Here is a 13,331-nt window from a genome sequence, read left to right on the forward strand (position 1 = left end):
CAATGTCTAATCCAATTTACTACCTCTCCATGTATACCTAGCGACTGAATCTTCCTAACTAACCTCCCATGCGGGACCTTGTCAAAGGCCTTAGTGAAGTCCATGTATACAACATCCACTGCCTTCCCTTCATCCACTTCCCTGGTAACTTCCTCAAAAAACTCTAATAGATTGACTAAACATGACCTACCACGCACAAAGCCATGCTGACTTTTTTGAATAAGTCCCTGTCCATCCAGATACTTGTAGATCCTATCTCTTAGTATTCCTTCCAATAATTTACCTACTACCGATGTCAAACTTACCGGCCTATAATTTCCCCACTTACTTTTTGAGCCTTTTTTTAAACAACAGAACTACATGAGCTATCCTCCAATCCTCCAGCACCTGACCCTTGGATATCGACATTTTAAATATTTCTGCCAGGGCCCCTGCATTTTCAACACTAGTCTCCTTCAAAGTCCGAGGGAATACCCTATCAGGTCCTGGGGATTTATCTACTCTGACAGGAAGCACTTCCTCCTCTTTAATCTGTATAAATTCCATGACCTCCCTATTTGTTTGCCTCCATAGACTCCATTCCAGTTTCCTTAGTAATTACAGATGCAAAGAACCCATTTAATATCTCTCCCATTTCTTTTGGTTGCATACATAGCCGACTACTCTGATCTTCAAGAGGACCAATTTTATCCCTTACTATCCTTTTGCTCTTAACATACCTGTAGAAGATCTTAGGATTATCCTTCACCCTGACTGCCAAACCCTCCTGATTTACTAAACCTGCCTGTGAGAATATTGGTCCCCCAGAGGAGATCCCAATGATCCAAGAACCTGAAGCCCTGCCCCTGCACCAGCTTCTCAGCCACGCATTAATCTGCCACATCATCCTGTTTCTATCCTCACTGGGGCATGGCACAGGTAGCAATCCAGAAATTATGACCTTGGAGACCCTGCTTCTCAGCTTTCTACCAAGCTCTCTAAATTCTCTTTTTGGTATCTCTTTGCTTTTCCTTCCTATGTCATTGGTAACAATATGTACCGAGACATCTGGCTGCCCAAGACATGCCCATGGCATTTAAGGAACCAGGGCAATCCACCTCAGTTAATAATAACAATGAGTTCATCAATATATTATGATCCAGCATAAAGCTGCAGAATATCTTTAGAAATAAAGGTAATAAATCAAAGAGAAAAAATAAACAAATGACAATCTAAAGCTGCAGAGTGGCCTTCTGGATTGAGTACAATACCTGTAGATGGAGACATTCTCTATGAGTTCATTGGTTATTGTGTCTTCCAACATTATCCCTCGAGGCGAAACAGTCAGGGTAACTTTGAGGAATTTCTTTCCACTTGCCTTTGCCTGGAATAATCATTAAAATGGATAAATATTTCATTATTACACAAGTAGAACACTAAACCTTCTGGTTAAGATGCTTCATGATATACTTAATCCTAGGGAAAATTCCACATGCCGTGAAAATCAGTATTTTTGCACAAAAGTACACAGTTCATTCAATAAGTTGTTGCTTTATCTGTGGTTATTACTGTCATAAAATATGATGAGATTTGGTTTTAATAATTGTCACTTTACAACTAAAACTGTGAGTGTTAAATGGAACCAGACCCTTTATTGCTGACTTCAGAGAGTTGTTTTATATATTGACAATAACCACAGTGACAAAGGTTATACATTACCTTTAAAAAGTATTCACACTGTCCTCCCCCATCCCCAGAAGTTTTCATGTTTTTTGTTTTACAATATTAAATTACAGTGGATTTAATTTGGCTTTTTTCACACTGATCAACAGAAAAAGAGTCTTTCATGTCAAAGTGAAAATAGATCTCCACAAAGTGATCTAAATTCATTACAAATATAAAATACAAAATAACTTATTGCATAAATATTCACCCCCTTCAAGTCAGTATTTAGTAGATGCACCTTTGGCTGCATTTACAGCCTTGAGTCAGTGTTGATAGGTCTCTATCAGCTTTGTACATATATACACTGCAATTTTTCCCCATTCTTCTTAACAAAACTGCTCAAGCTCTGTCAGATTGCATGAGTATCATGCAGGAACAGCCCTTTTCAAATCCAGCCACAAATTCTCAAATGGATTGAGGTCTGGACTCTGACTTGGCCCCTCCAGGACATTAATTTTGTTGCTGTAAGCCATTCCTGTGTAGCTTTGGCTTTATGCTTGGGGTCATTGTCTCGCTGGAAAACTGATCTTCTCCCAAGTCAGTTTTTTTGCAGTCTGCATCAGGTTTTCCTCCAGGATTTCCCTGCATTTTGCTGCTTTCATTTTACCCTCTACCTTCACAAGCCTTCCAGGCCTTCTGCAGTGAAGCATCCCCACAGCACGATGCAGGCACCACCTTGCTTCACGGTAGGGACGGTGTGTTTTTGATGATGTGCGGTGTTTGGCTTACACCAAACATACTGTTCAGTCTGATGGCCAAAAAGCTCATCAGACCATAGAACTTTCTTCCAGCTGACTTCAGAGTCTCCCACATGCCTTCTGGCAAACTCTAGCTAGAGTTCATGTCAGTGTTTTCAACTGTGCCTTTCTCTCTGCCACTCTCCTATAAAGCTGTGACTGGTGAAGCACCCAGACAACAGTTGTTGAATGCGCAGTCTCCCCCATCTCAGCCACTGAAGCTTGTTACACCTCCAAAGATATCATCTGTCCCTTGGTGGCCTCTCTCACTAGTCCCCTTCATGTACAGTCACTCAGTTTTTGAGGGCGAACTACACTAGGCAGATTTACAGCTGTGCCATATTCTTGCCATTATTTGATGATTGACTTAACTGTACTCCAAGGGATATTCGGTGACTTGGAAATTGTTTTGTATCCATCTCCTGACTTGTGCTTTTCAATAAACTTTTTGCAGAGTTGCTTGGAGTGTTCTTCTGCCTTCATGGTGTAGTTTTGCCACCAGCAGTTGGACCTTCCAAATACAGGTGTATTTTTACTACAATCAGTTGAAATACCTAGACTGCCATTAAACTAATCATGTAACTTCTAAAACCAATTGGTTGCACCAGTGATGATTTGATGTGTCATATTAAAGGGGATGAATATTTATGCAATCAATTATTTTTGGTTTTATATTAGTAATTAATTTAGATCATTTTGTAGAGATATTTTCACAGTCTTCTGTTGATCAGTGTCAAAAAAAAAAACAAATTAAATCTACTGTGACTCAATGTTGTAAAAACAATAAAATGTGAAAACTTCCAAGGGGGGGAGGGGGTGAATGCTCCTTCTAGGCATTATACATATCATGCTCCTTATTGTGAAAATCATGTTTTTAAAGCAATTACATTGATTGTCAAATAGTACATTAACTGCACTCAAGACATAAAGTCAGGGTACTGTAAATCCTACACTTTTATTAAAGAATGGGTTACAATGCCACCATTTAACAAGTTTAACATCTAGTTGACCAAAATAAGAAGCATCAGATTTTAACTTGACACAGGTGAGTCTAATTCACATTTATGACTGACAATTAGGCTTTGCAATTAGATTTTTAAAAATGGTATCTTAATGCTAAAATGAACATAGATGTCAGTGATTGGGCTCTATACCAAGAGCATTAATAGAGTCATAGAGTCTTAGAAAAATACAGCACAGAAGCAGGCCCTTTGGCCCATCTGGTGCATGCTGAACCATTTAAATTGCCTGGTCCCATTGACCTGCACCTGGACCATAGTCCTCCATATCTCTCCCATTGATGTATCTATCCAAACTTCTCTTGTACATTGAAATAGAAATCACATCCACCGTTTGTGCTGGCAGCTCTTCCAACACTCTCACCACCCTCTCAGAAGTTTCCCCTCAAGTTCCCCTAAACATTTCACTTTTACACTTAACCCATGAGTTCTAGTTGTAGTCTCACCCAACAGTGGAAAATCTTACTTCCTATCTATAACCCTCATAATTTTGTATACCTCTATCAAATCTCCCCTCAATCTTCTACATTCTAGAGAATAATGTTCTCACCTATTCAATCCTTCCTTATAACTTCGATCTGGCAACACCCTTGTAAAATTTCTCTATACTCTTTCAACCTTATTTACATTTTTCCTGTAGGTAGGTGACTAAAACTACACACAATACTCCAAATTAGGCCTCATCAACATCTTATACAACTTCAACAAAACAATCCATCTCCTTTACTCAATAGTAACAGTAAATAGTCTGGAAATTAGAAGGCTTTATTACCACATGGTAGCTTAAAATGTACACATCAAATTATCCTCAACATTATTCTGTTGAAATAGGTCCAATGTCATTTTACACTCTCTATAAAACTGTGCAATTAAAAAATAATCCAAACCAATATTTGTCATCATTTTCTTACAAGGTATGCTACAAGAAATCAACTGGTCGTACAATAAATACACAAATTGCACAAGAGATTTCAACTGAGTTTTCTTGAAGATTGAAATGGATTTATAATCAAAAATATGTTTTGCAAAGACAGTAATATGTAATTCTCTATTAAATTCCTTATCTTGGACTCAAATTCGGCCACATTCTACTCATGAAATTAATTCTTAAAGAGTCACACAGCACAGAAACAGATTTTTTCAGTCCTTCATGTTCATGCTTTTTATCAAGTACCCAAATATATTAATCCTATTTACTAACATTTGGTAAGTACAGATCTAGATACTTCTTAAATGTCGTGAGAGTTTCTGACTCCACCATCCAATCAACTCATATCATGCAGATTCTCACTGCCCATAGAAAAATTCTTCCTCGTCCACTCTAATTTTTTAGCCCTCATACTAAACCTATCCCCTCTAATTTTAGATACCTCTGCTATGGAGAATTGTTTCCTTTCATCTACTGTGTCTAAGACCAACATAATTTTGCATTCATTTTTCAGGTTTTTCTTCAACCTTGTCATTTTCAGGGAAAACTATCTCAATCTTTCCTCATAACTGAAATACTTTATTCCAGGCAATACACTTTCTTTTGTACTCTCTCCAGTGCCATCATATCCTACTTAAAGTGCAGTGACTAAAATTGTACTCAATATTCCAGCTGTGGTCCAACCTGTGTTTGATAAACTTGCTCAATTAACTCCTTGTTCTAATATTCAATCCTTACACTAATAAAGATATGTATCCTATATCACCTAATCCAGATGTGCTGCCATTTTCAGGTCAAAGGCCTTTTTGAAGTTCATGTGAACTATGGCAACTGCTCTGTCCTCTATAGTACATTCCCTTACCGCTTGAAAAATTCAAATTAATCAGACAGGATCTTCCCCTAACAAAACCACAGCAACTATCCTTGATTTATCACCAATTTTCCAAGTGCAGATTAATCCTTTCCCTCAGAAATACAGTATTTCCAATAACTTCCCCGGACCAGCATTAAGACTCACCGGCTGTAATTACTTGGCTTATCCCTGTGGATACTTCTTAAATAAAATTACCATACTTCCTGTCCTCCAGTTATCTACTGCCTCACTTGTGGCCAGCAAAGATTTAAAACTTCTGTCAAGTCCACAACAATCTCTTCCCTTGCCTCTCATAATGGCTAGGAATACATCTCATCAAGCCCTAGGGCATTATCTACCTTTAATGACACTATTTATCTAATACACATTCTAGAATTTAACCATCCCTCTAATTGGATTTTCCTCCTTGAGTGAATAAAGACAAGTATTCTTTTAAGCCCCAACTAACAACTACTGATTCCTACACACATTGCTCTTGATTGTTATGGGTTGAACTCTTTCCATGGTTGCCCTAAATATGCTGATGATGTATTTGGCAATTTTCTAAAATCTTGTTTGTCACTGATACTTTGTGCTGCTATCTGCCACCCTATTTATTTTTTCTTAAAGTATTCTCTACACTTTTTATACACTCGATGAGTTCAGTTCTCTATATTTGCTATGTGTTTTTTTTTCAATCTAGCCCTCGATAACACTCAACGCCCAGGATTTCTAGAGCTCGTGCCCATAGAAACACATTGGACCTGAATTCCCATTATTTCACTTCTGAATGCTACCCACTCATTGAATGTAAACTTCCCTGCAAGTGGCTCCAACCAATCTACTTTGCCAGCTCTTACCTTGTAATATTGAAATCTGCCTTTCCTCAGGTCAGGGTTTTAATTTCAAGGTTTTTTAAGTTCAGGGTTTTAATTCCTTAGTCCTTTTCTAATGATCTGGAACCTTGCAATTATTGTCATCATCTCCAAAATGTCTTCCACTAACCCTCTAGTACTTGCCAAGCTATATTCACTAGCATTAGATTCACTATTGCTCCATCTCCAGTAGAAAAATGTGTCTCCTGTAGCCACCCCTCTAATAATTCTAATAATTAAATAAACATAACATAAAACGGAATAGTATTTTGTTCATGTTATCATAAACTGACTCAGTACAGCTAATAAATAACAACCGACAAATATGAGGACTTGTGAATTTTTCCATAAACTCTTAGCATGCCTAAATCCATCGATAGCATTGTAATGGTGTTCATTTCAGCCCAACTGTAGGAAGTAGTTCCTTGATCATAATTCGCACCCACAACGATGCAGCACAATCTTCTATTCCAATAACCTTTGATTCAATGTTGGAAATGCAGCAGCTGTGCGTTAGCTGATTATCCATTTTATTATCTCTGCTACATCAATTAATACTATTCTGTGATATTTTAAGGAAAAATTTTCTTATAAGTCATAATACATATAAATATTCCTAAATTAATCTTAAGAATGAAGGTGAAGAGCACATATTCCTATAAGTAGGTTATCTTTCTAAGCAGCTACGAGACCATTTATCATTAGTAATTGGGACAGTTGCTGCACAGTTTTATCCATTAGTTCATGAAATTGGTTTGACAAGGGTTGTTTCCATGGTTGGATAATGAGTTTACTTAAAGCTGAACTAGTGAAAAAAATTGCCATCCAATAATTCAATGGACTGTCACTATAAATCAATGAAAATGGTCTCTTTTTCCAACAAGACAAAAGTTGACATTTACAGTTGCTGATGAATTTTGCATTAATGAATGTAATATTTTGACTCAAGTACATATAATGCCAAATTCTAGGCCTGCAAACAGAATGACATTTTGTTTGTGTGTAGTTTTTACTGATTCTGCAGTTTTTCACTGATACTGTAAGAAAATGAAACTCAGGGTAGCATACGGTGATATATACAGTATATACTTTGACAATAAATTTACTTTGAAATTAGTGGTTCTATAAAAAGAAAACACACCAAACAAAATTCTGTGGTGTGCTATTAGTGCAACTCTTCCTCAAAACATGCACCACATTTAGAAATGCTCAGTATTTATAATGAATAGTCTCCAATATTACACAGATTATATGAACAAAGGTACAGACAGTAAGGCTTACATGGGTGGAGTTAGTTAAGGGCTCAGAGTTGTAAGAACTCATAAAACTCAGAGTTATATAGCTAGAGGAGACTACAGAGATGGGAGTTGGGTTACTCACAATGCATTCCATCACTGAGGGACAGATTACAGGTGAACCTCATTATGGTTAGACCATTTGAGCAGTACCACAAGAAGCCCATCAGTATTTCAGAAGCAGTACAGCTCAATGGAAATTGCTGTTTCTTGTCACGCACAACATAAAAAATTATGTTAAGTCAGAGGAAAAAGAAAACATAATTTACCTACTTCTGAAATCAGACTATCTCTGAAAGCATTGCACCCTCAAAGGTAAACTCTAAAGGCTACATGCAATCTGTTCACATTATTTCAAAGTTTTCACATTATCCTTTCAGATAAAAAATATCAATTCCCACTGAAGTCAGTAAGTTTCCTGATACTTTCAGTAGCCACCTTATATCGTGGCATCAGATTGACCTGAGAGTGCCTCATGTTCCTATACCTGCCTTAAATATACGTAAATAAGAGAGGCCTTGGCAGGGACAGTAATGTAATGAATCTTACATCCAAGTGTGCAACTACCAGATATTTAAAATAGCTCATTGAAATTGGAGCCATAATTAGTGGGAGATCAGTGCTCACCGATACAGTGACAGCTGTACACCAACGCTGTCCAGTGACAGATCTTTATCCGCCAGAGCAATACTCCAGTGTTATACAATGGCAGAGACATATCCATGTTATAGATCCATCAGTAGCACTGGATCTAGAGTTGGATATGGACCTGGACCTGAACATTGGTTCAGTAGATTGGACTGTACCAAATAAATCATAAATTCTTTCAGAGGAACTAAAGGTAATGCAATTGCAACCATACATTATACATCCTAATGCCAACCATTGAGTAAAGTCTTTTAAACGACATCAGCAAAATATTGTTACCACAGTAATTATCCGCCTAATGGCTGCTGCCGCCATCCCTTCCCCCTTTGGCTGGTCCACTGCTGTCACACCGAGGTATTTAAGGTGAAAAGCCATCCCTTCTTGTAGGGTTTCTTTTGTGTCAGTCCAGTTTTCTGACAACTCTGAAAAAGAGGGAAGGAAAGTTATAGACACATTTCTGAGAAAATCAGCTGTAATAGCATCTCTCTGAGGTTTACTGGAGAGAATCAGCCTATACGAAGTACCGCAGGCACATGAACCTTAACATGCAACACGCCAACCCACAGTGGAGCCATTCCAGATAATGTTTAGTATCAGTGATTATACATCACTCAGATTTAGTGCAACAACAGAAATGAATAAGTGTGAACATCCCCGTTGGGAAGAGGTCAATTAAGCTAGGCTTGGCTGTAAGCAGCTACTCCACATCATAGGAGTGGGAGGCAGATAAAGCAAAGAAACTAAAGGTTGAGAGCAAATCTAATGTTCTAGATTTCAAGATGCAAACAGGGGTGAATGGTGTAGATGTGGAATAAACTGATTAAAACTACAAAGTGGAAGAGAGATTATTTAATTAGCCAATTTAAACTAATTCATGGGTTATGAGCAATATTAGCTATTTAGACATATCGTGGTTCCTCAAGGTTTTTATAGCTGTGGGTGGTAGCATGGACAAGCTCCCACTCTCTATGACATAGGCTTTGACAAAAACATTCAGCTCCAGGTCTTCATATGTAGCTTAGCTACTAAGCCCAGCAGAACCATTTCTACCGATAGGAGAAGGGGTAAAGGTGAGTTAAAACTAGTCGCTTCAGGCAGATGGGGCTCATTAGCCATGATTGGCAGCTTTCCTAGGAGAAGACAAACTCTGATCTCAGATCTCTGCTACCTTGAAGCTATACCCACTCACGGCCTTCGGGAGTAAACCCTGAGGTAAAATCAGCAGCTGGAGTCCATAAGGCAATCCGGTGTTGAGTTCAATGTTGACTGGCAACTTTTGCAATGCTGGTGGTACTAAACTGCATTGGTCTCCGACGTTCCTTTGGATTCATCAGATGTGTGGAGAGGAGGAGCTTGCTACATGGGCACAGCTTGCTGTCCATATCGTACTGCCCAGGCTTGCGTCCAGGCATCTGACCACGAGAGGGCCTCAGACACATTGCCCATCCCCAGCGTGACATAGAAGTCAGTGACAATCAGATAAAAATGCAGTTGCTCTCAAGAAATCTTGCTGGAAGAGATAATCTTCAACATCTAGCAATGGAAAAATTACTCTTGTAAATATGGTGATGTAGTAAGTGTAGAAAGTTGCAGCTACGCACTTCCATCTGTCAACATGGGATAAATCCAAACTCTCCATTTGCCACTGCTACAGGAAATATTGATCACGCTGTCCAGGTAAATGGGCAAAGAAGATCTCTCATTGATTTATCGTAGCAACACCCCACTGTAGCCCATGCACATTCCTAAAACTAAACCTGATCATTTCTTCATTTTTTAGCTTTCTTTAAGTTAGCTGGAGAGCTGTGACTTTTGAAAAAGTAACTGTAATTAATTTCATTTAAGAATTTTAAATATGCATTAATATTTTAATCTCACTGTTAAACAATAGGTGTGCTTTCCTCAAATGCTCTAACAGAAGGCGCTCTGGCTTTCTGAATAAATCATTGGTGAAGACTTCTCATTTCCCAATACATTAATGAAAAAGTACATTAACTTACTGAATAATGAAATTGCAAGCATCAGGTACAGGAGCTTGGTGAGCATAAGGTAAAGGAATTCCAGAGATATTTTGGCCAGGATGCCATGGCATTCAAAATGGGTTCCACTGGAGGTATTTTTAACTTTGGCTTTGCCCTTTTTTGCTCTTGTTCGGGAACGTAGGCTGCAGAGGACAGCCTGCTGGGGTGGTTGAGCAAGCGGAGGGAGGGAGGGTGGTGGCAAATCTGAGGGTTGGCTGCAGAGACAGTATGGTGGATGCAAGGGAGGAAAGAAGCAGTCGCAGGTCTGGAAGAGTAGACAGCATGAATTGAGCAGTTGTCAAGGAGTTAAGACAATGAGTCAGTTGGAGCTGTGGGAGAATGTAACAAGCCATATTTGACCTAGAGGATGTATTGCACATACAGTCAGCCCTCCTTATCCACGGGGGATCCCGGAACCAATCTCCCGTGGATAAGAAGGGCCGACTGTACTTGAATTCACCTTTTATTTTCAATAATGCACAATTAAGAAATTTAAAAATACTGATATACTAATTTGCATATGTCATTGATATAACAGATAAACTCTAAAATTCAAAAACACAAGAGATTCTGCAGAATCTGGAAATCCAGAGCAACACACACAAAATGCTGGAGGAGCTCAGCAGGTCAGGCAGCATCTATGGAAGTGAATAAACAGTCGACATTTTGGGTCAAGACCCTTCTTCAGGACTGGAAAGGAAGGGGGAAGATGCCTGGATAAAAAGTGAGGGGAAGGAGAACTAGATAGAAGATGATCGGTGAAGCCAAGTGGGTGGGAAAGGTAAAGGGCTGGAGAAGAAGGAATCTGATAAGAGAGCAGAGCGGCACACGGGAGAAAGGGAAGGAGGAGGTGATAAGCAGGTGAGGAGAAGAGGTAAGAGGCCGGAGTGTGGAGTGGAAGAACAGAGAAGGGAATGTTTTTTACCGCAGTGAGAAATCGATGTTCGTGCCATCAGGTTGGAGGCTACACAGACAAAATATGAGGTGTTCCTCTTCCATCTTGAGAGTGGCCTCATCATAGCAAATGGGAAAGGCATGAGGCCCCAAAAATTAATATTATTCCATGCATTAGTTTCAATGTATACTTCAGGGATCTATATCAAGTTTTATTTATTTATTTAGCGATACATCGCGGAGTAGGCCCTCTTGGCCCTTTGATTCACACTGCCCCAGCAACCCCAGAACCATGATTAACCCTAACTAATCACAGGATAACTTACAATAACCAATTAACCTACCTGATACGTCCTTAGACCATGGGAGGAAACCAGAGCGCCTCTGGAAAATGCACGTATTCCACGGGAAGGAATACAGAGACTCCTTACAGAGTGACACTGGGAATTGAACTCTGAACACGAGCACGCTCCGAATTGTAACAGCGGCTGCACTAACCACTGCTGATTAAGTATTAGTGTAATAAGTAAAACTGTAATAAGCCAGAATCTTTACTTGTCCCTTATTCCACACTTTTGATCCCATCCCAAGCCCAATAATAGATCTCTCATCCTTCCTTTGAAACATCCATAAGAGACACAGGCCTGAAAATGCATCAGCAGCAGGAGTGGGGGTGGGGAGAAGCAGACTGAAGAATGGATCTGTAGTATTCTAATAGACATAGAAGTCATGCACCCTAAGCCTTTGGGTGGTAGTGACATGGGTGGAAGGGACAGGACCCTCAATGCTTTGTGGAATTTATCATTCCCGAGCCTACAACGGAAAATAGGAGTGGAGCAGGTCCAGCAATTCACGGGGGAAAGCAGGTCAGTATGTTAGAAGCTTAGCTGGGGATTTGGGGGTGGCATGGTATGGTAGCATTGTGGTTGGCACAACACTTTACAGTACCAGCGACCCGGGTTCAATTCCCGCCACTGTCCTGTAAGGAGTCTTAACGTTCTCCTCGTGACAGTGTGGGTTTTGTCCGGGTGCTCCGGTTTCCTCCCACAGTCCAAAGACGTACCGGTTGGTAGGTTAATTAGTCATTGTAAACTGTCCTGCGATTAGGCTAGGATTAAACTGGAGAATTGCTGGGTTGAAGAGCCAGAAGGGGCTATTACACATCGTATGTCAATAAATAAATAACCTCGGGCAGGGTCAGGAAATGATGGACTTATATAGATAGTTATTAATTAAAGGCACATCAGCACCAGGAAATTACCACCAATGCAGTCTGCAAAATCCTCCAGATTAACTGGAGGTATAAACCAATGGAACTGTCTTTTCCCTGCAATGAGGCCCTAGTCTCTCTCAGTTGGCTGGCTACATAAGCCAACACCAGACTTGCTGAACACTCTGTTTGTAGTTCTATATTGGGTCAAGATGTTATTTGGACAAAGGGAAAGATTTGAGGATGTGTTCAAAGCTTCTGTGAAGTGCTATCCATGTAAGAGGGTCTTGGCCCGAAACCTCAACTGTACTTTTTGCCATAGGTGCTACCTGGCCTGTTGAGTTCCTCCAGCATTTTGTGTGTGTTACTCACTATCCATGGCTGCCCAAAGTGGAGAAAGAGCATTCGGTATGGCAACGAGAGCCTCAAGGTCCCATTTTAGAAGAACACAAGAGCCGTGGGTTGTCTGGCAAAAGCAGTACACCACCTCAAAGACCCCACCTGCTGTCACAGCACCCACCTCCTGCCCTGCCCCAAATGCAGATAAGTCTGCTGTTCCCCTCACTGACATCATTAACACCTCAGAGCCTACAAACCCAGACCGAAAACATAACATTCTCAATCCTGAGTGGCTACAAAAGAAGAAATTAAAAAGCAGATATCCCTGAATTGGGCTTGGAGCACTGGGTTATACCATTTTAAAGAAGCCTGCTTTAACTGGTATTATGGCTGAGCAGCCCAACTCTTCCTAGAATGCTCAGTAAGTGTATCTCAGTACAAAGTGACCTAATTTCCCAACCAGTGTGCTAAAGGAGTATTACACAGGGGAATAATGTTCAATGCATGTCTGATGAGGCAATCTACAGTACATCGAGCAAATGCAACTCCTGACAGAATTGGACATTGAAATGGCCACAACTGCATTCCACTGAAGAAATAAACAAAACTGGCATTACTCTTGCCGCATACGTTGTACATCATAAAACGTAACCGAAGGTTCAATAAGTCAGATGAACTCAGAATGTGGGTTGGCTCTGGAGTCGGGGATGTTACAATCAAAATGGAAAAGTGGCTGAGAGAGGCTCAGGACTGGAATCTCACTGCTCCAGGATACAGAGGCTAAAGGTGTGACTGAGGTACAGGTGAA

The 13,331-nt window shown here is 39.9% G+C and overlaps 1 protein-coding gene across 4 annotated transcripts in view; it reads right to left on the bottom strand.

Annotated features, from left to right (window-relative positions):
* LOC140733614 (low density lipoprotein receptor adapter protein 1-like) overlaps nt 1-13,331 on the bottom strand; it is a 108,948-nt gene that overhangs the window by 36,289 nt on the left and 59,328 nt on the right. For all 4 annotated transcript variants that reach the window (XM_073057188.1, XM_073057189.1, XM_073057190.1 and 1 more), the window contains exons 2-3: nt 8,339-8,481; nt 1,251-1,363 (exon numbers count right to left, since the gene is read on the bottom strand). In XM_073057188.1, the coding sequence (XP_072913289.1) occupies nt 1,251-1,363; nt 8,339-8,481 (256 nt within the window). The remainder of the gene's footprint in view (nt 1-1,250; nt 1,364-8,338; nt 8,482-13,331) is intronic.

The sequence above is a fragment of the Hemitrygon akajei genome, chromosome 9 (assembly GCF_048418815.1).
Source record: "Hemitrygon akajei chromosome 9, sHemAka1.3, whole genome shotgun sequence".
NCBI classification, from domain to species: domain Eukaryota; kingdom Metazoa; phylum Chordata; class Chondrichthyes; order Myliobatiformes; family Dasyatidae; genus Hemitrygon; species Hemitrygon akajei.